This window comes from Periplaneta americana, chromosome 15 (assembly GCF_040183065.1).
Source record: "Periplaneta americana isolate PAMFEO1 chromosome 15, P.americana_PAMFEO1_priV1, whole genome shotgun sequence".
NCBI classification, from domain to species: Eukaryota; Metazoa; Arthropoda; class Insecta; order Blattodea; family Blattidae; genus Periplaneta; species Periplaneta americana.
This window is the reverse complement of record NC_091131.1, coordinates 94,107,634-94,134,702: the sequence shown is the minus strand read 5'-3', so window position 1 is coordinate 94,134,702 and position 27,069 is coordinate 94,107,634. Positions and strand designations below refer to the sequence as shown.

At 34.4% G+C, this 27,069-nt stretch overlaps 1 protein-coding gene across 5 annotated transcripts in view; it reads right to left on the bottom strand.

Moving 5' to 3' along the window:
- Nep3 (Neprilysin 3) overlaps positions 1-27,069 on the bottom strand; it is a 527,184-nt gene that overhangs the window by 219,925 nt on the left and 280,190 nt on the right. The window contains exon 1 of one of the 5 annotated variants that reach the window (XM_069847851.1): positions 16,149-16,304. The exons of 1 other annotated variant lie outside the window; for it this stretch is intronic. In XM_069847851.1, the coding sequence (XP_069703952.1) occupies positions 16,149-16,214 (66 nt within the window). In that variant the 5' untranslated portion in view covers positions 16,215-16,304. Of the gene's footprint in view, positions 1-10,338; positions 10,527-16,148; positions 16,305-27,069 lie in introns of those variants that run through there. 3 more of the 5 variants (XM_069847854.1, XM_069847853.1, XM_069847856.1) reach the window with 3 other exon arrangements.

The window sequence follows — 27,069 nt, the reverse complement described above, 5'->3', positions numbered from 1 at the left end:
AGTATTAGCTAATTATTTTGTATATACTTGAACTTCATTTCTTGGTAATATTCTTCATTAAAATGTAAACATATAAATGAGGTTCTGCTTTAATACAGTTTCGATCATTAGTAAGAAAGAGCTTGAAAAGTTATTATTAAATAATTGTTAATTAATGGATATATTAAGGTGAAATTATACTTCATGCAGGCCTACCATCGAATAAAAAGTATCCTTTTATTTTATTGTGAAAATAAATACAAATAATATACTAATTAAAAAACGAAATAGTTATTAAATGTTCAAAGCTCTTCGTCATCATAACGCACTTGTAATTACGTCCCTATGATGCTATACGAACTGTTACCGATGTACAGACGTAATCAAATTATTAGAGCAATGATCACACTCGTAGCTGTGCCTGCAAAAGTGATTATGTACATTTTTTACAAAAATAAGTTATGTGGATGGATAGGAGCAGAATGGTCTCTGTAATAATGTTCCTAAAAATTAAAAGCTGACATATTTGCATTTTGCGAAAGTAACACAAGACGGTAGCAATGTTTTTAGCACAGCGATATAAACACCAACTTTTTTGTGAAGTTTTTCCACTCCCCTGTACAATAATTTATTAACTCAGATCACATAGCCGTTTTACAGGCACAGTGACGATATATTAAAGTAATTATAATTTTACCAAAATGACAAATTGTGTTAGTTTATGTGGTAATACAATCTGGCATGCGCCAATTCCTTTCGCAGTTAATAATACATAGATATATGCACATAATTATAATTTTACTAAAATGACAAATTGTGTTAGTTTATGCGACAGTACAACCTGGCATGCGCCAATTCGCTTCGCAGTTAATAATACATACATACATACATACATACATACATACATACATACATACATACATACATACATACATACATACATACATACATACATGCATAATTACCGGACACGGAAATATCAGAGCATACCTACAACGATTCAAAATTATGGAAAACTCAACATGTCCTTGCAAAACTGGAGAACAAACAGTCGACCATTTGCTATTAGAATATACATTATTAGATCTAGAACGAGATAAACTAAAATGTGTAGTGTTAAGAAATGAGAACTGGCCACCTATAAAAGAGACATAATTAAGAAATACATTAGAGTATTTAATAAATTCATAAATGTCATAGCATTGGATAAATCGTAAAAACTCATTTTAATTGTAAAACAGTTGTAGGATATTAATTAAATATATATGTAGGTCAATTTACTTATCTATATCACAATGTTATAATTAACAAAATAGATCGTCGTTGTTCCTGCAATAACTCCTACGTGACATATTTATCGATTTTCAGATTTTTGCTCTATTAAATAACTTAAATGGCGATACAGCAAATAATAAAATCTCCTATATGTAATTCTATTTTTTTTTCGAAAATATATGAATTCACAGTCTCTTATATACGGCTGCCATAGGATGAATAAATGTGTTTTTTCTTCCTACTGAAAAATTTTACATTTATGTTTTTGCACATAGGAGTTATTGCAGCAACAACGACGATATGTTACGTGTTCTGAAAATGGCAGCTTTGCCGAAAACGTTTAACACTGTGAAATATTCCAATATTTTATTAATTATAACATTGTGATATTGATAAGCAAATTGACGGACATATCTATTTAATTAATGTAAAAGAGCTTATCGGATCCACTCATCATGTTTATCAAAGTTGTAGAATAGTATCTCAACCTTGTATAATACACCTCAACCATATTTTGTACGTAAACTAAATTGTAAAACGGATATTGTAATGCATGTAGTACCTATTATTATAAAGTTATAGAGCATGCAGGTAATAAATAAATAAAAATACATATTATATATAAATACACACTATATAAAAGAACACAACAGTCGTATTGACTTCGGGAAAGCAGAATGGCTGGTGCGTCACCATATCTTAACGTAGCCGAGAATTACGGGGTAATATTGACGGATGCAGTAGAGACTCTAATGATGCAATCACGAGGACATATACTCGTAGATACCCTCGAAACACACTGATGGCACACCTCACAACTATTCTGAGACATGGAATGGGATGCAAATCTTTTTGTCATACTATTACGCTTCTGTTCTGAAAGACTGCGTGCTCTCCGGGAAGCAAATAGTGAGCACATAAATAAAATTATTGATATGGAATATATGTAGAAATGAGTAATTTTATTAAAGAAGTTATAATAGCCAAGTGTAATTATTTATTTCTGTTTGTTTTTACGTTGGATCCCTAGGGTAAGTTATGACTAGGGGGCGGATTCATTTGCACTAAAAGAACGAGAAAATATGCATGCACGTATGCACTTAAATATCACGATATAAGCATTAAAATTAACAATATACGCACTCTTGAAATTTAAAAAAAATATCGATTTACTATTAGTGATGTTTTCCTGTTATACAGGGTGTTTGCGAGGTGGTGTTACAAACTTTCAGGGATGATGGGGAAGGGCACATGTATAAATTTGAGATAAGGAATCCTGGTCTGGAAATGACCGAATCGAAAGTTACAAGCAAAAATAGTTCTGTGGAAATGAAATAATTTTATTCCTCTGTACACCTTATTTATGTACATCTTACACATACTGTATTCATCTGACGTTGTTTACGTTGTCTACTTACAGTATTTCATTCAGTGCGCTGTATGAGGGGTGGGGACAGGAAACTACACTAAAGCAATGCAGATAGCGTAATGTGTAACGGACATGGTCGGTCCTGATATGCACGTCTGTAGACACCAGTGTATGTGTACAAGTTGCAGTGTTCAGTCGATCAGTCCTAGTGAAATGGAGGAGTACACGAGAGCGGAATAAGCAGATCTGATTTTCGAATACGAATGAGCCAATGGGAACAGTAGACAAGCTCACAGATTGTATCGGCACAAGTACCCACGTAGGAGACATCCGGCCCATATCATTTTTCCACGACTGTTCCAAAAGTTAAGGGAAGGAGGGCACGTGGTGCCAAATTACAATTCCATTTCCACACAACTATTTTTGCTTATAACTTTCGACTCAGTCATTTCCGGACCATGATTCCTTATCTCAAATTGATACATGTGCTCCTCGCCATCATCCCTGAAAGTTTGTAACACCACCTCGGAAACATCCTGTATATAATACTGAGACACCGTCAGTTGCAAAAGTTACCTGTCATTCAACCCACTGCTTAGAAGTACACTTCTAGCACTTTTAAGATAAATCGAATTTTGAGAGTAGTGATATTTCAAACAGCAGGAAAGAAGCTGTCTGAGCGTAAATAACTCGATTGAGTCAATGTAGACCACCCCTTAACTCCCTACTCCACCTTCTCCGACTGAGACAGTAATGTTTTGGTACGGTACGAGCAGACAGGAAGGTCAGTGACGGATTGTATCAGGCGGGCATCACAGCTTTCACGAACTTTTGGCTCTCGCTGGTCGCCTAAAATCTACCACTGATGCACAGAGCCTTACTCTGCGTTTGTTTATAAGGTGGTGTAAGCAAAAAGGATATGGGCGGGAGTTTCTCCATTACTTTCACTTTCCCTCTTATGCCCAGGGCTGCTGTAGACTAAATTATCTTGTTCAATGATAATATAATAAAAACATAAATATCTCGCTGATAGTAAGTTATGTCGCATCATTTGTACTAATTAAGTCCAAAAGCGATAACAAAACATAAATATTATAGAATTCAAAATTGTAATGTATATTACAAAATTCTAACAAAAAAAGTGCTCAAAATGTGTTTTCCTATAATAATGAGAGACTCCAAAATGTTGGGTAGCTGCTGTCCTTTTTTAAAGGGTAACCATTAAAAGATTCAGCCTACTGATCAATCAATAAAGATACAACTTAACTTCTTAATTCAAGAGTTCTTTCTTCTTAATATTATTTATTAATATTATAATTTATTTATTTAATCAGATGGCTATAAATTAATAATAATAATAATAATAATAATAATAATAATAATATTTTCATGTATATATACGTTTTTTATATTATAATGTATTTATTTAATCGAGTTGGCTATAAATTAATAATAATAATTTCATGTATATATTTATCACCAGTCTCGTATTTATTTTATTAGTCTGTCTAACCTAACATAGTTGGTTTGCCTTGCGACATACGAATAGCTCACAACAAAATTTAAATAAATATATAAACAGGTTTCAAACAAAAGAAATTAAGGTATATCGGAAAGTAGACCTAGTACAATTTAAATTGAGTGTACAGCATAAAGAGTTTGGCGAAATAAAGCTACGGAAAATGTTATTATGGTCACTCAATTGACTACATAATACTTTAATAACTTCAAAAGCTATGCATATGAATCCATTTCAAATTCCTGTAGCGAAATTAAAATTTAATATAGATTCCCCAATTGAATGTGATTAGAGTAACACTGTAAGCTAGCTACAGAACTCCAATTAAAACAGCATTAAAAGCAGTGAAAAGCTCTGTTCTTAGTTTTAATTGTAATTAACAATGCTCATAGAATTACAATACATTGTACTCTACATGTAATGGTCTGCACCTGTATTGGTGTGTGTGTGTGTGTGTGTGTGTGTGTGTGTGTCAATCTTTTCATTCTAATCACTACATTAAGACTATTTATTCTTCCTCATATATATATATATATATATATATATATATATATATATATATATATAATCTGCACGACCACCTCATTTGAACTGGTCACACTGTACTATTTAAAATTATGTTAGATTCTTTTTGTAAATCGTTTGAGGAATTTTATCTGTCTTCAGTCCGTGCTGGTGTGTAAGTTAATTCATTTTACATACAAAGATTCTATCTACTAAATTAAAAATTTCCGCTTCCTTTCTGATTTCTTTATTTTTGAAATCTGTCCCGTAGACAGCATTCCCTCTTAAAAATTCCGTTTCAACTATCTGTATTGTACGTTTTCGCTGTTCAGTTACAACATACTCACACATTCATAAAGGCGAAAATGTAATGATCCGTTGCAACCACAGATGTAAAGTTCGAAACCCATCTACCGCAGAGCTGAAATGTCTGTCCATTATCTGTTTGACGTGTGAAGTCCATCTTCCCGTCCTCTCGACCACAAATCACAAAAGTCTGAACGTGTAGGCTTTCAGTGTATAAGCTACTCAGTTAGAGACCCCACAAATCCCTTATGATATCGGGACTAAGTAGCAGTAGAGATATCAGTCCTGCGGCTAGCCGCCTTTGCTCCTATTTCTGTTAGAGGCATAGTGCGGCCGGAAAGATTACATCAATGGAAAAAATGACGACTCCGTTGAGAACCGAACATTCGACCTTGCAGCGGCAACGCCTAATTGCAATGCTACCGTGCACCACCTTTTAGTTTATAACATAAAAAAAGTTCGGAATATAGTACACTAACAAGGGTATTATTGAATATCCAAATTTATTTAACCCTACCTACTTTACCATTAGCTATATTAGGGTCATAATTAAATACAACTTACATTTCCTCAGAAACTCTCATCTCGTCAAGCAATGTAGGCCTAATTATTACGAATTCAACTACTTAATTTTACCTGTAACATGTAGGCCTAGGTACGCATTTCTAATCTGTCTTATTGTATTTTACATAGTCATTAAGAGAGTAAAAACGTGATGGTGGAATATAAATGTTGATATATTAACAAAACAAATAGAAAAATATGGGTATCATGCAAAAATGATACATATTTTCTCGTATATTTGAAGTGGAATTTCGTAACAATTCAATCGTTATCATGTTACTGATAATATTGCTATTTGTAGTTTTCTCTCTCAAACTATCGTTTAAAAACCTAGAAACACTGAATGTCTTAAATGCAAAAAAAGTGAATTTTCAGTAATAAATTCTCCAGACTAACTGTATCACAGGAGACACCTTTTTTGAGCTTCCATTTGCCGAGAAGTCCAAGACGAATTTCTAATATTGCGTCCTCTATGTTACCATGTGTAGAATAACATTTAATTATATATAGTCAATTGGACTAGTAATTCCACCAAGATCTATTGCAGCAGTGGTACAGTTAATATGGAGAATTACTGGATTTGATTTTCATACTGCATGCAAATGAGTTTTTTCCCCCCCCCCCTTTTTATAATCTCAAACGAATAAGACACAAGTTACAGTTTCACTGATTAATTGTACAATTTAAGTTGATGCAAGTCGATTTTTTAAATCGAAATTTATATAAAAGAACGATTCGTTTATTGATATCTATTGTGCCGGGCCTAATTGAATTATAATTTACATAATCGGTGTTTGAAACTTGTCAAATATTACAAGATGTCATTGGTTTATACTCAGAATCTCATATTACCTATTAATAGTAGGACTATTGTGTAACGTAGAGATTGTCGATTCTTTCACCTTTCTGAACAATAGTGCAGCCTAATTAAAGACCCGGCAAGGCACAGTATCTTATGAACCATTTTCAATAACCTCTTTTAAGAACCGATTCCTGGCTTTTAAACTATTTACACCGAGAAAGAAATGCAGGATCTTCAGAGTACATGCTTAGGTCTTTCTTACTTACTTACTAATGGCTTTTAAGGAACAAGGAACCCGGAGGTTAATTGACGCCCTCACATAAGCCAGCCATCGGTCCCTATCTTGTGCAAAATTAATCCAGTCTCTATCATCATATCCCATCTCCCTCAAATCCATTTTAATATTATCCTCCCATCTATGTCTCGGCCTCCCCAAAGGTCTTTTTTCCTCCGGCCTCCCAACTAACACTTTATATGCATTTCTGGATTCACCCATATGTGCTACATGCCCTGCCCATCTCAAATGTCTGGACTTAATGTTCCTAATTATGTCAGTTGAAGAATACAATGCGTGCAGTTCTGCGTTGTGTAACTTTCTCCATTCTCCTGTAACTTCATCCCTCTTAGCCCCAAATATTTTCCTAAGAACATTATTCTCAAACACCCTTAATCTGTTCCTCTCTCAAAGTGAGAGTTCAAGTTTCACAACCATACAGAACAACCAGTAATATAACTGTTTTACAAATTCTAACTTTGAGATTTTTTTTACAGCAGACTAGATAAAAAAAGCTTCTAAATCGAATAATAACACGCATTTCCCATATTTATTCTGAGTTTTATTTCTTCCATAGTGTCATTTATGTGTGTTACTGTTGCTCCAAGATATCTGAATTTTTGCACCTCTTCGAAGGATAAAGTTCAAATTTTTATATTTCCATTTCGTACAATATTCTGTTCACGAGACATAATCATATACTTTGTCTTTTCAGGATTTACTTCCAAACCTATCGCTTTACTTACTTCAAGTAAAATTTCCGTGTTTTCCTAATCGTTTGTGGATTTTCTCCTAACATATTCACGTCATCCGCATAGACAAGAACCTGATGTAACACGTTCAATTCTATACCCTCTGTGTTATCTTGAACTTTCCTAATGGCATATTCTAGAGCGAAGTTAAAAAGCGAAGGTGATGGTGCATCTCCTTGCTTTAGCCCGCAGTGAATTGGAAAAGCATCCGACAGAAACTGGCCTATACGGACTCTGCTGTACGTTTCACTAGATACATTTTAATTAATCAAACTAGTTTCTTCGGAATACCAACTTCTATAAGAATACTATATAAAACGTCCCTCTTAACAGAGTAATGTGCCTTTTTGAAATTTATGAATAGCTGCTGTATTGTACCCTTATACTCCCATTTTTTCTCCAATATCTGTCGAATACAAAAAAATCTTATCAATAGTCGATCTATTATGCTTAAAACTACACTGATGATCCTCAATAATTTCATCTACATACGGCGTCAATCTTCTCAAACGAATATTGAACAAGGTCTATGATCAGAAAACTAAAGTTTCTAAAAATAAGTCCTCTTAACCCTTAAATTCACAAAGTATCCTATAGGATACAGCAGGTTAATAGGCTATATGCTATAAGTTTAATAGAACAAAAAAAAATGGTGGGAAAATTAAATTTAACCAAAATTTCACAATATTGTAATATTGTACAACATATAAAATATGGACATTGTGATAGTTGTTTTCTTTACAGTCCGACACGGTTTAATAAACTAGTGTGAGAAATGAAGTTTTGCAAATTTAAGGGTTAAATTGGTCTTCCGTACATATTAAGGGATATCCTATGTCAATTTTACATGATAATGCGTTTAGATATCTTTCAGCTGTCATATTTTCGTCTGTGGGAGTTATTACTTTGAAATATATCAGTAAATAATTTTAATGTAAATGTATCTTTTTCGTTTTAATTGCCGTAACATTTTACCACATTCTAGTGTATACAGTCACGAAGCTTGAGTTGTGAGGTACTAGTAACAATAGACTGTGCCGGTACTATTTCGCATTGTCTGTGATGAGGCAATAGTAGCGATCCTAGTGGTTAGCAACTATCTATGGATGCATATTTCCTACGTGTTGAGCTTCGTTACTATATATACTAAACTGTGATTTTACTATCCAAAGAAACTCAAGTAGATATCTAGAAGTCTCTCTCTCTCTCTCTCGCTTTTTTTCTTAGGTGAAATGTATGGTACCTATGTGGGTACCTATTCGAGAAAATGTCTGTTACATTTCTGTAATACTCTACACGCATCATGCTCCTTAGCGGGACCGCGCCATTGCAACCCGCAACATATAATTGCTCCTTAGCGGCACAAGGGCGATGCAACCCGCAACACAGCATAAAGGATACTATCAAAATAACTCGTAATGCAACATGCATAATGAGCTTTAAATTATTTCATACACATCATAACCTACAAACATCTAAACCCATATCATCACACAATCACCAACCATTTAAAACGTTCCGTGCAAGAACATTTCAGTTCCGAAACGTCGGAGATATCTCAACATACGGTTGCAAAACATCAATTTATTCTTCCGTGGGACTTAGAATCGTATTCAGATATTGCAAAACTAAAATTGAAGGATAAAAATATTATGGTATGTGCCAAACGCATAATATGAACCTCAAACGATAAAGGTACAAGAAGACAGTTCATAACTAATCTATAACCTAATGTTTAGGAATACTAAGCCATTTCAAAACTTTGTAACGAAAAATAAAAATTTGGTAAAAAAAAATTGTCATTCTTTGTTACCCTTAAATACTGCTTTCGAGCGTTAAACTCCAAATGTAATACAAAATAAACATATTTGAAATTACTGTATTCTTTTTACAACTGTTTTCAGGCTGAAATAAAGTAATACTCAAAACCACTGTTGTTCTGCCTACAACAATAATTCTCGTAATCCACTTTGACATCACAAAAAAAAAGTCAAAATACGAAACTTCTGTACTCCATTTTGGTATCATCAATAATACAAGATAAGAAACAAATGAAGTTAATCTCCTTCCATGTCATTCTACGCAATTTAATGGAGGGGTACACATTTCCAATTGTATAACTTAAGTAATTAAAACATGATCTCTGCATCTTTCAGTCCCGGTAAAATGGAATTTGGTAAACTTGCAATACATTTCTTCCGCTTTATTGTGCATTTTTAATATTCTGAAATAACTTTTTAAATTAACAGTAATTTATTTCCAAAATTTGAATGAAAATTGTGCAGTTGCTATGCATTTTCCTGATATTTTCCACAAATATATGAATTTTTAAACAATTCTTAATTTAAAATGTTTGTAATAATTTAATGAACAGCAAACAATAAAACTCTTTTACTTACGTCTTGGAAAATTAATTTTTTGTCCAATTTTTATCGAGTGTATTATTATTTTAACATTTACATAACCGATATTATTTAAAAAATGATAAGCACTAGAACTAAAATTGTATAGAGCTTATGTTGTTAAGATGTTAAAACACAGAAATGTTCAACAGTTGAAGAAAATATCTCAAAAACATTTCGAGTTACCATGAAAATAAAAAAAAGTAAATTTGAAAGATTTGGGAAACGAACAACAAAGATTAATTTTAAAGGGGCACTGAAATAACAAAGAAAGTTGAGAGGCATATTTGATATTACATCTAAGAAATTCTTCCACCACATTAAAGAGAAGAGTATTTTATAAAGAAAAATATTAATTCAAAAATCTATTTTTTTTAATCTATAAAATGTACCTTCCTCCTTAAATATTTAATCTTCAACACAAGACGAAACTTACTTGCCTTAAAATGGAATCTAGATAAAGTAACAAACATGTAGATATTACAAAAGCAACAATATTGCTCTCACTTTCCCACACAAAAGAGATTATGTTAGCTCGTTAAGTAAACAAGAGAGATAAACACTGATTAAAGTTAACGAGATTCGCTCTTACCTTGTCAACAAAGGCACGTCACTAACACTACACAAAACACAACATCACTGACAACTTGTTATGTGCTATAGCCGGTTACTAGAACGATCTGCCGCTGAAACGCAGTAGTGGGACAGACATCTATCCTCTTTGGCGACTCCGCTATGAATGAAAAAGTATCATACTCTCATACTCCACAACGACCAACTGCGCACGCATGCTTGCTTGCATGTGTGCATACTACATCTGTAACCCGGCTCTCAGCTATGTGTATGTTAATTCGCACTTCGGGAAAACAAGAACTTATATTCCATTTCGTACGTCACTTTTTTTTGTCAGTTATCTCGTGACAAGGAATCGTAATGTTGAACTAAATTCAGTTCCTTTGTGTGTGTATATATATATAGGCCTACATCTGTTTTGAGGATAGCATGCTGGATTTTATTTTGTACTGTATGTTTAAATAATAAAAAGTAGGTCTGTTGAACAGTGAAATATTATATTTTACGGACATTTACATTTTATGGAGTAATGAAGATGAAGGTGATATATGTCTTTGAGGTTAGGTTTTTTACCTATAGCCTACAGTTCACACAATATTCTTTTATCGAACCAATATAATACAAACTTTTTATAACTTCAGCTTTATGTAGGACACGTTAAATGTTAGAAACTCATGCATATGTATATAGTCTATTATTTAATTATCAGGTCTCATATGAATAAAAGTTGATTTTGTGATAAAAGTTTCTTTCCTATTCTCATATATTTTGCTAATTTATGTATCAACAATTTATATTACTGAAGTTCTTAAATATGGTAAAAGCAAAATTTTATTACAACTCTCTGACATCTTTAGTCCACTATCGACGTAATAATATAAATATTTATGACTATTTCGTTTATATGACGTCATTCCATTTTCGGCCAATGAAGTGTAATGGAATTTTTAATTCCTATCAATCACAGTAATACATCGCGATAATTTCTACAGCTCGATTTATCACTATCAATTTATCGCATGGTCGTTCTTTTGTTTAGTCAGTATCGCCAACTGTTTCCACGTAAATAGATGAGCATGAATCCATTGTATTAAATAAAGTGCGAAATCCTACTTCCACATCTACATCTTCATCTTCATCTTCATCTTCTAACTCCATGTCCATTGTACCTAAAGAAAATGACACTCCTTCATAACAATTTATTCATTCAATTAATGTATTAATCAGGTTATTTGTAGTTGAACTATAAAACTTTAAATTAAATTATGATTTTAGCAGATAATGAAAACGTGTTTCTGTTATAATAACAAGAGAAAAGCGCAGTACATGTAATTAACATTTTTAAACCTGTATTTCGCTTTTCTCAATTGGCATTACTGAATAACATTCAATTTCTCTATTGCAGTAATCGTTATTCATCTATTTCGACTTCACAATGTCTGAATAGATTGAGTATTCATAAATATACAATTATTAACATTTTGTGAGCGAATTTTAGGGATAGCCTATATTATTATTATTTACCTACATCTTTATTTTATTCACGAAATATTCTTAATAAATGTCACTCGAGGTCTGAGATTTCCCAAATGAAATCGGCAAATCTCAGACCTCTTGTGACATTACTATAGACAAAATATGTTGAGATAATAGGCTATTTCTTTGACTGGTTTATTTTTTTGTGTTTATCTTATGTGAGAAGACAAACTGAGTCGAAGTCTCTCGTCTTGTTTCTTGTTAATTTGAAAGTAGATCTGCATCTCACCGAATATTTGAGAAAAGGTTTGGCGATCGAATAAAGAAGAAACTCACAGTTTGGCAATGCAATTGAACACGTTAGTTTTATTTCCCAATTGATGAAAGTACGGAAAAAATGCTGTTGCATACGAAAATTGTATTTATGCCCTTTTTTCTCGCATTTATCCTGTTTTCTCAGAAATGCTTAAAGCTGAAGCTCCATATTTTACGCGCACCACCTAAATACATCTCATAACACTATAGTACACAATTATGTGAGTAAGATTTCAATAAAATACAGTTTCTACCAGACGAACACCACTTCGAAAGAGATGGTGCACTGCTGTCCTTACATGAAATCCCCTGATGTTTATACAGGGACCAAATGCCTGTGAAAAAAATGAAGTTTTTTTTATTACAAACCCAATCTCTATATCTTTCGAACTGAGGATTATGTAACAATTTTTCTATTATGAAAACTTACAGAAAAATTACAATTTTATTGGAGGAAAAAAATTAATTACTCCAGAATGGATGTATTTAGATCAATGAATTTTGGGATAGAGTTAGATATTATCTCAAGTCCTTTTTCCACATCAAAATAATCTGCCACTTCACGTCCATATTCCTGAATTTCGACCCATTTTCACTTTTTTTCAAGGAAAAAATCTAATCTTTCCACACATATAGCAAACTCCACTACTCCTTAGGCCCAGTAAATGGAGGGAATAAGCTGATTGACCAGCATTAACAACTCTCAATAAAAACAAATTTAATGGCTAAATTGTAACACATTTTTAAAATTCACTCTTACTGACATGTTTTTCCCTCTTTGCCGACAGGATCATATATTTTACGCACTATCCGTGGGCTACTTGTAGGCCTACGGTCGTACAAGATACCAAATTACCGTACATGTACAATCCACATCGTACGGTTGGCAACAATGATTGGCTATATAAAATTAAAATCTATCGTCATCATACCAGTATATTACGCTACATGTGTGAGGTTAAGTATATTGTAACAGTAATGAGATAAAAGTTTGAAACAACGAGACAGTCGATTTAACTTTATTTCCGAGATTCTATCACGCACTTAACAAACAAGTAGGGTACACTAATTTTTGCATGATGATCGTCGTAGGTAGTTTAAATTTAAATAAATGAAATTGTATGAAGATAATAACATATTGCACGAAAACATAAAAAGTACAAGCCAGGTGAACTTATTTTGTAAGGGACACATTTTCAATTCATTTTGTTCAATTTATTGTTTAATTACTTTATTTTGAATATTAGTATTTAATTTGATTTAATTATATTGTTTTAATCTGTTTAAAGACAACATGCATAAATGCGATGGAAAATAGGCCTATACACCAAAACTCAATTTTTAAAATCAGTGCTGAGTGTTCCGTACTTTCTTTTGATCTTTCTAGGAACCCTAGGCTTCTGCCATAATCCACCTGCAGTCCATAGGCCTACCATCGACGTTTTGAATATTTTTTAAATGTAAAAATTGGTCCCCAGTCTCCTCAGAGAAGTCGTTACATACCGGTATATTAATCCGTAAACATATCTATCGTGTCTCATTTTCTTATAAATGTATAAGACAATGAGCGCAAAAAATTGCAATATCAAGAGTATCAATAATTATTATCAGAAATACTGCCGTAAATACCCCTGGAAACAATTAAAATAACGTACGTAATTTTAGAACACTTCAGTTTATTTACAAGTAATTTCCTAAATAAATATTTTTATAGTGCATCACATTTAAAAATAAATTAATAACTTCGTGTAAAATTTAATTACATATTTTTATGTAAACAGAGAGTTCTCGTTTGCTGCACGTTTTATTAATAGAGCCACAGAGTCAACCATGATCCAAATTAGTTTCTACATCGGACATTGTAAGGTAATTTCTACAATCTGAATTTTTCACAAATACAGGTGATTAATGAGTGCGAATAAAGGCATCCTACTAAATAGTATATAGAGAACCTGGACGCCACAACCCATGAAGGACCAATGCCGACTAGCTGACTGTGGTTTCAAGTCAATATATCTCAACAGAGATTAATTATCATCCAATTAGTACCAGGTAACGTTTGGACTCTCCCAAAATTCTCACTATCCTGGAAGAGCACAGCTCCCATATACTAGCCGAAATTTCACGAGAATATGTCTTCCACTATTATTTAGTCTACTTATGCCTTTAAGGAACCCGGAAGTTCATTGTCGCCCTCTCATAAGCTCGCCATGGGTCCCTATCCTGAGCAAGATTAATCCATTCTCTACAATCATATCCCTCCTCTCTCAAATCCATTTTAATATTATCCTCCCGTTTACGTCTCGGCCTCCACAAAGGTCTTTTTCCCTCCGACCTCCCATCTAACACACTGTATGCATTCCTGAATTCGCCCATACGTGCTACATGCCCTGCCTATCTCAAACGTCTGGATTTACTGTTCCTAATTATGTCAGGTGAAGAATACAATATGAAATGTGTTAAAATTTCAATTTTATGCATGGAAAATAAAAATCTATTAATGAAAGTACAAAGTACAAAATTAAGTGAAATATATCAGTGAACTTTGGCGAAATCGATAGAAATCGACGAAATTACTTTATACTCACGATATTTTCAACAACTTTTACGGAGAATTCGCAAGAAAAATGGCGTTTTCTTCCAAATAAAATGTGAAAATTTTCTTGTTATAAAAAATATATGAACATTTCTACATAATTCATCGTTCAGCATTACATGCATGTGACATCTGGCAACAATGTACGCATAATTTCAAGGAGTTCAAGCAGACAACGGTTAATTTCTCTTTTCCACAAGAACTGCCTTCGTGAAATCAAGAAGACAGTGCCGTCACCCCCTCACAGTCGAATGAAATTGAACTATGAATTTAATTAATGATGCAAACATTTTCTTTAAGTTTCAAAGGAATTGCTTTATTAATGATTTCAAAAAATATTTTTTAATTATTTTTAGTTTCGATAGGTTGATAAATATGCACGAAATTGCTTGTTTTCTTTAAGAAATATTCACCAAAATTAAACCATTTTAATCACCAAGTCAGGGCAAAATAATCACCATAAAATCACACCCCTACCTATTGACAATGGAGTCAAATGAGTTATCATTAACTTGAATATAAAACTACATACAGAGAGAAAAAACGGAATGTCTGCGGCACAAGTAGGTTCAACCAGTTACCAAACCAGCAGGGTCTCGGCTGAACTACTTGTCATCTATAGTGAATCCGTGTCTACCTATCTCCCTTCTTCTCCTCCTCCTCTCTCTCCCTTTCCTCCTCTTTCTCCAAGATCTAGACATTGGCTGTCACTGTAATGAATGTCTATTGCCACAGTGGTATCACAGTCTAGTATATACAGTCACGAAGCTCAATACGTAGTAAATATGCATCCATAGATAGTTGCTAACCACTAGGATTGCTACTATCGTCTCATCACAGACAATGTGAAATAGTACCTGCACAGTCTATTGTTCCCAGTACTCTCATCAACTCAAGCTTCATGACTGTACATACTAGACTGTGGTGATTTCCTGTGGAATGGTAAAATCATAGATAGGTTTCCCATTGCTTTCCTAGGGTGAATAGGATTTTGATAATTAATGAAACAATTGTATTGCCCGACTATTTAAGGACACTATATTTAATTGCCTGTTAACTATAGTCAATTAGTTGGTGATAGCGAAATTATATTTTGACGAGAAAAAATGAGGGAATTCGCCACGGACACTTGCTTTACAGCTGGGGAAAACCTAGAAAAAATGGAAACCAGGAAATCAACCTAAGCTGGGTTCGAATTCACGCCCGAGAGCATTCTCAGAACACAAATTCCTCTCGTTATTTCTATTCACGTCAGTGATTTATTATTATTATTATTATTATTATTATTATTATTATTACTATATCTTAAAATAGTGTTATTGCCTTATAATACAAGTGCTTAAGAACAAAGATACTGATATGATTTACACATAGATAAGAGTTTGATAAGGTTATGTTTCCATGGTTACTAGCTATAAGCAGAAAATAACACAACGTCTCACCAATCTAGCATTCATAGCAGTCATCACGTCACCATCCGCACATCCATCACCACGTTGTGGCTCCATTACCCCATGGAACAGAACCAAGATGAGAAAACGCAGCGAGATTGAATCCGCGGGAGCTGGTATAATGGGAAAAAGCGCTACTTCCACCGAGACGCAAGCCACTTTTTACACTAACACCCCGCACAACAGTTCCATCTTCTGCTGTCTACTGGTTATGACGTCATCGGACATGTTAAATTCGAGCGAAACACATGGGTTCGCTCTTCAGATATAGATGGCTCACCTAACATACCTTTCTTGTCCTCTCGAACCGAGTCAATATTTATTTTCTGTATAAACTTATAAATAATTAAAGCAGTAACTTTGCTTATATTCGCCTGTGAAATATAAGACACTTTTACGCGTAATATAAACCAAGCGGGAATCAGTGGAACAATAAATTATTCCGTCCTTCCCTACTGTGTATTTCTGGTAGCTCTAAAGAAGCTCTTCCCAACGTCTGATTTAATGTACATTCGAATAGAATCTGACGGGAATTAATAGCGAGGAAAGAGTTATTTCAAATGGTGTGGTAGAGTCAGAATTGAGGCGAGTTAGCGTTTGCTACAAATAGAAAAGGAACGAACTGTGGCATAGTGCTATATTATCAAAGAATTTCAGGGTTTAATCCTTGAGACCGGAAGAAAGTAAAGCACAAAGAACGGAAGAATTATTAAAGAAAGAAAAAGATGGAGCCAGACTGAGACGGACAGACAAAAATAGAAGTATAGGAATACATAAAAATGAATGAAGGGGTGAATAAATAAATAAATTAGTTAATAATGCATGTGTGAGTGAGTGAATGAATGAATGAATGAATGAATGAATGAATGAATGAATGAATGAATGAACGAATGAATGGATTGGAGAAAAGAAAAAAAGAGTTTGTTTAATCCACGGAATTTGACAGGAGTCATTAGCCGTACAATGACGAAGATTATAACACAAGTAAAACAAGATCATCATCATGATCATGATCATCATCATCATCATCATCATCATCAATAGCTTTATGGGTTAGAGCGCTCGGTCTGCTCCGTCTCCAAGATTAAAATTGGTCTCTGATGAAGTATTACTTTATTTAAATTAAATAAATAACTTCACTGCGTTAATAATGTGATGTAAAATAACACCATAATTTAAATATTAACACAGCGAAGTTGTTTCTTATGTTATTTTATTTAAATAACGTAATAGTTCATCAGTGATAACATTATAACTGTTAAAAGAGTGTAATAAAGAATAAAGAATAAAATTGATCGTTACAACGCACTTTAAGTCGTTCATTTGTTATTTTGCCTTGTGATGTGTCATGTAATACGAGATTCTTTCTGGAGCCACTCATTCTACTGATCTAGCATTATAGATTTACGTCTGTGCAACGTCACAGTTTACAGATAGAGGAAGAAAGGTAGCAAAAGGTTGTGTTAATCTATGAGAAAACGCTCAGCTCACAATCAGGCAAGCAGTGGCCAGAGCATTGGAATGAAGTCAAACAGATATCTTTTGTTTTACTTTTTAGTACTCTGACGCCCACGATCAAAATAAGTCACTTGAAAACTCGACGGTAGCCTAGATCTTATATGTAACAGATAGGTCGGCCTTACAAGCTTTGACGTTAACAACTTTTGTCAGGTTTACTACGCTGCCATCTAGTTGTTACATAAGGAGTCACGTCATAATTTCCATTTGAATTGCATTAGCGACTGTACTGCCATCTCGTGTTCGGCAGACGGTTGGCGATCCTGGCGGTTGTTCTCTTCAAAGTGCTGCCGATTTTAATATAACGATGAGTTATCTGTTACATATATGATCTAGGGCGGTAGTCCCTGGCAAAGATATAATACATCTGTACTGTAGTCTATGACTCTCACTTTAAGAGAGGAACAGAGATTAAGGGTGTTTGAGAATAAGATTCTTAGGAAAATATTTGGAGCTAAAAGGGATGAAGTTACAGGAGAATGGAGAAAGTTACACAACACAGAACTGCACGCATTGTATTCTTCACCTGACATAATTAGGAACATTAAATCCAGACGTTTGGGATGGGCAGGGAATGTACTCGTAGCACGTATGGGCGAATCCAGAAATGCATATAGAGTGTTAGTTGGGACGCCGGAGGGAAAAAAAATCTTTGGGGAGACCGAGGCGTACATGGGAGGATAATATTAAAATGGATTTGAGGGAGGTGGGATATGATGACAGACACTGGATTAATCTTACACAGGATAGGGACCGATGGGGGGCTTATGTGAGAGTGGCAATGAACCATGATTCCTTAAAAGCCGTAAGTAAGTAAATATTATAGTCTATGATTATTCCAATTATTTCTCTACTTTATTATTTTTTTTTTACTGATAAACATTTTATATGTTCAATTTTCGACGAATTTAATTTTTCTTATATGGTATAATAGCTAATGCTCTACTAAAGCTCTTAATAGTCTCATCCTGCTTTTTCATCATTAGTCAATATTGGTGGTGAAATCATTACATGCCTTGGATTCATGATATCCGAACTAGAGATGAACAAATCTATCTGCCGCTCTCTTTCGATAGACCATAATGTACATAATTAAAATAAATAACATTAGATATATTTAACTGATACAAAAATACAAAACAAAATAGTAACATAGTTATAAAATGTTCTGGTTCTGTTTTCAGATATTACCTATGGTGTCATAAATATAAAAAGAATTATCAAATAAATTTGCATTTCTAACAAACATAAAACATAACGTTAAATAAAACGTTAATACTTCTTTCACTTGAGATTATACACTTGATCTCAAACATACAAAAAAACTCCTAACCTTTTAGGCTAATAAGGGCCTAGTAATTAAATAAAGATTGGGGAACAGATTGTTAACACTGATGTTTCAAATAGGCTACTTGATTGTTTATACATATATAACAGTTGCCAAAATAGATAAAAGTTCAGTCTGGTATAAATAACTGTGGCTATTCAAGCTGCTTGACGTTCGAGAGTTGACCACTCCCGATGTCTTGAAAGTTTGCTGAAGTAGTCTACGACGTAGACAATACTGTCGTGTGAGTTTTCGGCTCTGCGAGCGCTGTTACTCTGGCTTTCTTGATCGTTGTTCAACTCTAATCCGAACTATCGCAGAGCATACATTATGATCTAGATCAGTGATGTCAAAGCAAGCGCATTTTTTCTGACCTTCACGTCGTGCGCGGGCATTAAGCGCTAGATATAGAACGAGGAAGGATTACGAATATGACTAAGCATTATGAAAACAGTGGTGTACAAACTGTTTTCTATATTATCTGTAAAACAAAAGTAGCCTACTAACACCAATTTCTTAATATTGCAGTTGTGTTTTAAACGTTAATAGTATAATAAAGAATTAAGAAGGAATATTCACACAAATTCCATAGCCTAGTAGTACAACTATACTGTACTAAGTGAATGAAACACATCATTCATAAAAAAAGTGATATTCAAAGAAAGAGATTGAGTATGACATGGTAAGTTGGAATTGATACTGATGGTATCTTTAACCTTATAATAGTAATCAATAAACTAATCCTCCTGCCCATCCTGAATTTCAAAAACAGTGGGACGTTATCTTTTCCCAAAAAATTTTAGACACACTCCTTTCTTCTTTCACATCCGAACAAGACATTGCACGTCTCCTAGCTCTTCAAGAGAGTGAGTCTGGAGCTTGGTTACACGCATTACCTTCTCCTCACATCGGCACCCTAATAGATAGTACATCCTTTAAAATCGCAATAGCTTTACGCCTTGGTTGTAAACTCTGTCAGCCACACCAATGTATTTGCGGGGGAATTGCTGATATTTACGGTTATCATCCACTCAGCTGTGCGAGGAGCAAGGGTCGCATTCCCAGATATACATAACTCAATGATATCATTAAAAGATCTCTGACTTCTTGTGGCATCCCGTCTCTTTTGGAACCACCAGGTATTAGTCGCGCAGATGGTAAACGACCCGATGGTCTGACCTTAATTCCATGGTCTAGAGGAAAATCTTTAATTTGGGACTCCACTTGCGTTGACACTCTAGCTCCATCTCACTTACCGAATACCTCCAGACGCGCAGCATCTGCTGCTGAATTAGCCGTGAAGAAGAAAGTCAATAAATATGCTCATCTTTTAGACAATTATATCTTTGTCCCATTTGCTGTGGAGACCTTCGGTCCTTGGAGTCATGACGCTAAAGTTTTGGTATCTCAAATCGGCCAAATTTTGATCGCCGTTGCACTACGCTTAAGTATTGCTATTCAACGCGGAAATGCAATGAGCGTTTTGGGTACTCTTCCAGAGTCCAGCCCTGTGGACGAACTTTTTCTCCTGTAAAATTTTTTATCTCTATGTAAATGTTTATATTTAGTGTTTATATATGTGTAATTGTAACAGTGAAAATATTGTTAATCCAATAATTTTTTACTTATTTTTTTTCATAAGTGTATATTATTTTTGGGAGTGTTTTTGTAAGTAATTTTATGAGGTTGTTATTGATATGCTGATAAATTTGTAATGATATTTCAATCGACAAATAGGAATAAATCAAAACAATATTACAGTACAAAGCAAAGTTACCTAGGTACTGTATATGTTTCAACTGTAACTAACATTACATAACAAAACTCTTAACGCATTATGCTTTTAAGGTGATATTGATGCGCAACTTCCTATCATCGGAATATTAAATTATTTTTTCGAAATCTGCTGAAGCTATAGAGCTGACTTCTTTTTACAACACATCGGCATATATCTTTTGTTTATGATGTGACAGTAGTTACTTTTTAATTCATTTCCTTAGAAACATTTTCCATGCAAATATTTTCAAAATTTTTAATACATTTTCTTCAGTATGATCTCTGTAATTTATTATGATCATAACATTTCTCAATATAGGCCTACTATGTATCTTCAGTAATACGTATTTACGATATATTAGATTTACGAAAACTTTGCTTCAGTACCTGTAAGGATACAAAATAAACATATCTGAAAATTTCACTTTTCTGTAAAAAAAAAAAGTTGAGAAAATATTTCCTTTTGAATAAAAAAAAGCAAGCTTGTGAAAAATGAGCATTAAAATTAAAACTTACATTCTTATAACGCGCTTATACTTCTCAGACAAATCTAAAAATTAACATGCATACAGTTTTAATAAATTCTCTTCCCTTTATCCACTGAATCAGTGCTGGCCATCCCTGTATATAGCCCGACCAAGCGGCATATACTGCCTCTTTCGTCTATCTCTTTCCTTTCCGCTGTAAAGCGCTCAGGCTCTCCTGAGCTCTAAAGCGCGCGCTTGCGCCTATGGGCATCAATTGACATGACTGATCTAGATAATACCAGTATGAACAAAGCTGGTCAATCAAATAGATGTGGTCTGCTGCCATGTGGAATTTCACAACGGCTTCTCTTCGGGGAAATTATGATAGAGTGGGTTTTACGGCATCTTTCCAATGTTTGTTATTAATACTTTCCTCCAGATTGTTATGGAAAATTTCTCTCACTTCATAGTGAATGTTCGTAACTACTCTACTTCCTGTACTTCTACTGGGACTAGATTGGAGAATATTTGTTCTTTTCTTTGCCAACAGAGCCACATCGAATGTTTCGTCAAGTTATACTTTTAAATTTGCAATGATATGACACGTAAGTAGATCGAAGTACAGCCTTTTCCTTCAATTTCTTCCTTATTTCTTATCGCAGATAATATAGGAATCATGGCTTGAATTATGTTCCACTTCTATTTCTTATCATAACGTCACTTGATAATTTGTTTGATCCGGTTGAGATTAAACTGCAGTTATTTACCAAGAATACATTTAAACGTCAAGAAAACTTCTTTCAGGAATGTGATACCTTATATTCAGGTATTGGAGAACATCTATCACGAGACTAAGCTGTGAAACGAATCGCCAGTACGTCCTGAACAGCAGTTCTGTTCGGATTTTCATGGCACAATAGTTCTACCATCCATCACTCTCGCCAATAAGCCCCACAACAGAAGTGCAGGGTATAAAAAACTCACAGATAACAGATTAAGCCTCTTTATAGGTTTCCTACGCATTCAGACGGACTGGAACATTCTTTATGTCTCTGCTTTTCCTGGGGAGCGATCCTCTAAGTTTCCGTCAAGGCAAACACATATTGAGCGCCTTCGCTGCAGTTAAAATACGATACGATAGCCTATCTTAGGTTGATTCAATCAGAAATATTAATAGCAGCAGCAAGTCGTACAATCTTATTGCATAACATAACACGCAATGTTAATAATGCATTGCGATTACCTAACACATAATATAACTAAACCACAAAACCTTATGTACTAAAAAACCTGAAAATATGCATGCAAATATGCTGTAAAAATTGTTGAAATATGCGCAAAAAATTTAAATATCTGTAACAGAAAATGCACTTTAGAAGTTTTACTTACTTACAATTGGCTTTTAGAGAACCCGGAGTTTCATTATCGCCCTCACATAAGCCTGCCATCGGTCCCTATCCTGAGCAAGATTAATCCAGTCTTTACAATCATATCCCACTTCCCTCAAATCCATTTTAATATTATCCTCCTATTTATGTCCCGGCCTCTCCAAAGGTCTTACTCCCTCAGGTCTCCCAACTAACACTCTATACGCATTTCTGGATTCACCCATACGTGCTACATGCCCTGCTCATCTCAAACGTCTGGATTGAATGTTCCTAATTATGTTAGGTGACGAATACAATGCGTGTAGTTCTGCGTTATGCATTCTCCTGTAACTTCATCCCTCTTAACCCCAAATATTTTCCTTAGAACCTTATTCTCAAACACCCATAATCTCTGTTCCTCTCTCAAAGTGACAGTCCAAGTTTCACAACCAACGATACAGAACAATAGGTAATATAACTGTTTTATAAATTCTAACTTTTAGTTCATTTGAAACCAGACTAGATGAGAAAAGTCTCTCAACCGAACAATAACAGGCATTTTCCATATTTTTTCTGCGTTTAATTTCCTCTCGAGTGTCACTTATATTTGTTACTGTTCTTTCAATGTATTTGAATTTTTTCACGTGTTTAAAGGATAAATTTCCAATGTTTATATTTCTATTTCGTACTATATTCTGGTCACGAGATATAATCATATAGGCTACTTTGTTTTTTTCGGGATTTACTTCCAGACCTATCTCTTTACTTGCTTCAAGTAAAATTCCAGTGATTTCCTAATTGTTCATTGATTTTTCTCTAACATATTCACGTCATCAGCATAAACAAGCAGCTGATATAAACTGTTTAATTCCAAAACCTCTTTTTTTCCTGGACTTTCCTACTGTCATATTCTAAAGCAAAGTTAAAAAGTAAAGGCGATAGTGCATCCCCTTGTTTTAGCCCGCAGTGAATTTGAAAGCATCAGACAGGAACTGACCTATACTGCCTCTGCTGTATGTTTCACTGAGACATATTTTAATAAATGAAACAAACTAGCTTCTTAGAAATATCAAAATTAAATATGAATATCATATCTATCTTCATCGAGTCATAAACCTTTTTGAAATCTATGAATAACTGATGTACTGTCCTTATACTACCATTTTTCTTCAATATCTGTCGAATAAAATAATCTTATCAATAGTCGATGTATTACGCATAAAACCACAACGATGATCCCCAATAACTTCATCTACATACGAGTTATTCTCAAAAGAGTATTGAACAAAATGATAACGCTCGAAAGTTACAACAGTTGATATTTTCCCCCTGCTTAAAGAAAGGTACAATATGGACTCCTTCCTTTGTTCTGGTACAATTTACTTTTCTCAAATAGCAAATACAAGCTTATAAATTTCACTAGATAATGCGCTTCCACTCTCTTGTATTAATTCTGCTGGAATTTGATCGATACCTGGAGACTTGTACTATTTCAGCTTTTCTATCGCAATTTCGACTTCAGAAAGTGTGGATTCGGGAATAAATGGTTCAGCAGTATGTATTTGAATATCGTACCGCTCATTTATATTATTCCTATGTACATTTAGTAGTTGCTCAAAATAGTTTTTCCATCCGTTCAGGATTGAATGAGAGTCTGCAATCAAGTTACCATTCTCATCCTTGATCACTTTTACTCTTGCCTGATAACCTTTCTTAAATTCCTTTATGCCATTATATAAATCTCTAATGTTTTTATTCTTACTATATGTTTCCACTTCATACAATGTTTCCTTCAAATAATCTTTCATTTTGTTCCTAAGTATGCGAATTGCTTTCCGCCTTTCATTGAAATAATTATCTCTAATAGCTTGGACTGGATCCTGTAGGAATTTCAATTTTGCCTGTTTCCTTCTTTCTACTACCATGGAGCAATATTCATCAAACCACGGTTTCTTTTTCTTAGTTGCATAATAACCTATGCTCTGCTCAGCTGCAATTTTGTTATTATCTCTGATATTGTCCCATATGCTGTTAATATCTAATTCCTTCTCAACTTCATCGGAACTTCCTAAAGTAGCAAACCTATTTGAAATTTCGATCTGATAATGTTGCTTAGTTTCCTCGTCTTTTAATTTTAGAATATCGAATCTCTTAATATGAACTTGTTCTATTCGCTTTGCTACTGATAGTCTTTCTTTTTTATTGGGTTATTTTACGACGCTTTATCAATATCTTAGGTTATTTAGCGTCTGAATGAGATGGTGATAATGCCGGTGAAATGAGTCCGGGGTCCAGCACCGAAAGTTACCCAGCATTTGATCGTATTGGGTTGAGAGAAAACCCCGGAAAAAACCTCAACCAGGTTTGCCCCGACCGGAACCTAACCCGGGACACCTGGTTTCGCGGCCAGACGGGCTATCCGCTTAGTCTTTCTCTTAATTCTACCAATTACCAAATAATGGTCAGAATCACAGTCTTCCCTCTGAATGATCGGATGTCTACTCTACTAGTAGTATGCCTTCGTTTCTCTATCAAGATGTGATCTATTTGATTGTGTGTCAATCCATCTGAAGAAGTCCAAGTATATTTACGTAGGGTAAAAGTTGGTAATATTGTGATACGAGTAATATTGTGATAGTTCTTTTTGAGAATTTATTACAATTTTACTGAGCGAGAGGAAGATCGGTTTTTTGTGTGAACATATTAATGGCAAAGTGCATCAACATCGGTTAAAAACGCAGTAATCATAGATTACGAAACGACGGTTAAACAGTAACTGTGGTTAAAATGTAATTTCTGTGCACCATTCATAATCACAGATTACTTAAACATGGCTAGCTGACACCTCATTTAACCAGAGTAAAGTCTATTATGGTACGCTCTTTCTACAAAATGACTAAAGGAAAGCATCCATACTGCTGCAAAGATAATAGTCAACGTCTAAAAACGACTACGCTCACTCCATTCTACATTGAAATGAACGTGTCCTACATTTTCGCGTTGCATTTGTTTGCCTTTCGGGTTATTTAGTAAGTCTATGCCTTTCGGCACTGTTATATTTACAAGTTGCATTTCTTTGTTTTTCAGTGTTGTTAGGTTAAAATCGTACAAAATGGAAAATTGGATGCAAAAATGATTATATCCAATGTGAGGTTGAAGTATTGATAGACTTACTTACTAGATGTAAATATATTATATAAAAAAGAAATAGGCTAATATCCATAAAGGAAAAGGATGCAAAAGATGAGTGGGAATGTGTGTACGATCCAAGACCCCATTTATACCAGGGAACTGTGCATTATCCTAAGATCCATCCATAACCTCTCTTTCTTCAGCCAGTGACAGAGAAAGAGATATTCGAGTATTCCATCTTAAAATACAGAAAATAATAGTTACATTGAATCGTAACATAAGCAGCCGATCCATAGGAGAAATATGACTGTTTTTGTGTTATATCAAGTGATCCATTTGTAGATTTTGATAAACGAAATCCCTCCTGAAATTTTCTGTTACTTAATTCCTCGTAAAGATTCTCTCTTTCCACTAAAGAAACTTCACGCTCACGCTCTATCCAAGTAGGCCTACGGTAATTCAAGTACTGTATAATAATAATCGTCTTCGAAATAAACAGCTGTGGCTCTGGCCGCCATTTTGCTTTACTTGGTCTACTAATCACTGGTTATCTCCTTTAACCGCTCGAATATGGCCGGTTAGAGATTACTGTGGTTAACCTCCTATTTAAGTCGTAACCGAGGTCGATCCATTGTAAAATTGCTTAACCAGAGGTTAGGTGATAATTTTAACCAATGGTTACACTAACCGACGTTGATGCACGTGGGCATAAGGGAATGTTCGTGGACAAGTTTCTGCACAAAACCGGTTCTCCTCTTACTTACTTACTGGCTTTTAAGGAACCCGGAGGTTCATTGCCGCCCTCACATAAGCCCGCCATTGGTCCCTATCCTGAGCAAAATCAATCCATTCTCTATCATCATATCCCACCTCCCTCAAATCCATTTTAATATTATCTTCCCATCTACGTCTCGGCCTCCCTAAAGGTCTTTTTCCCTCCGGCCTCCCAACTAACACTCTATATGCATTTCTGGATTCGTCCATACGTGCTACATGCCCTGCCCATCTCAAACGTCTGGATTTAATGTTCCTAATTATGTCAGGTGAAGAATACAATGCGTGCAGTTCTGTGTTGTGTAACTTTCTCCATTCTCCTGTAACTTCATCCCTCTTAGCCCCAAATATTTTCCTAAGAATTTTATTCTCAAACACCCGTAGTCTCTATTCCTCTCTCAAAGTGAGAGTCCAAGTTTCACAACCATACAGAACCGGTAATATAACTGTTTTATAAATTCTAACTTTTAGATTTTTCGACAGCAGACTGGATGATAAAAGTTTCTCAACCGAATAATAACAGGCATTTGCCATATTTATTCTGTGTTTAG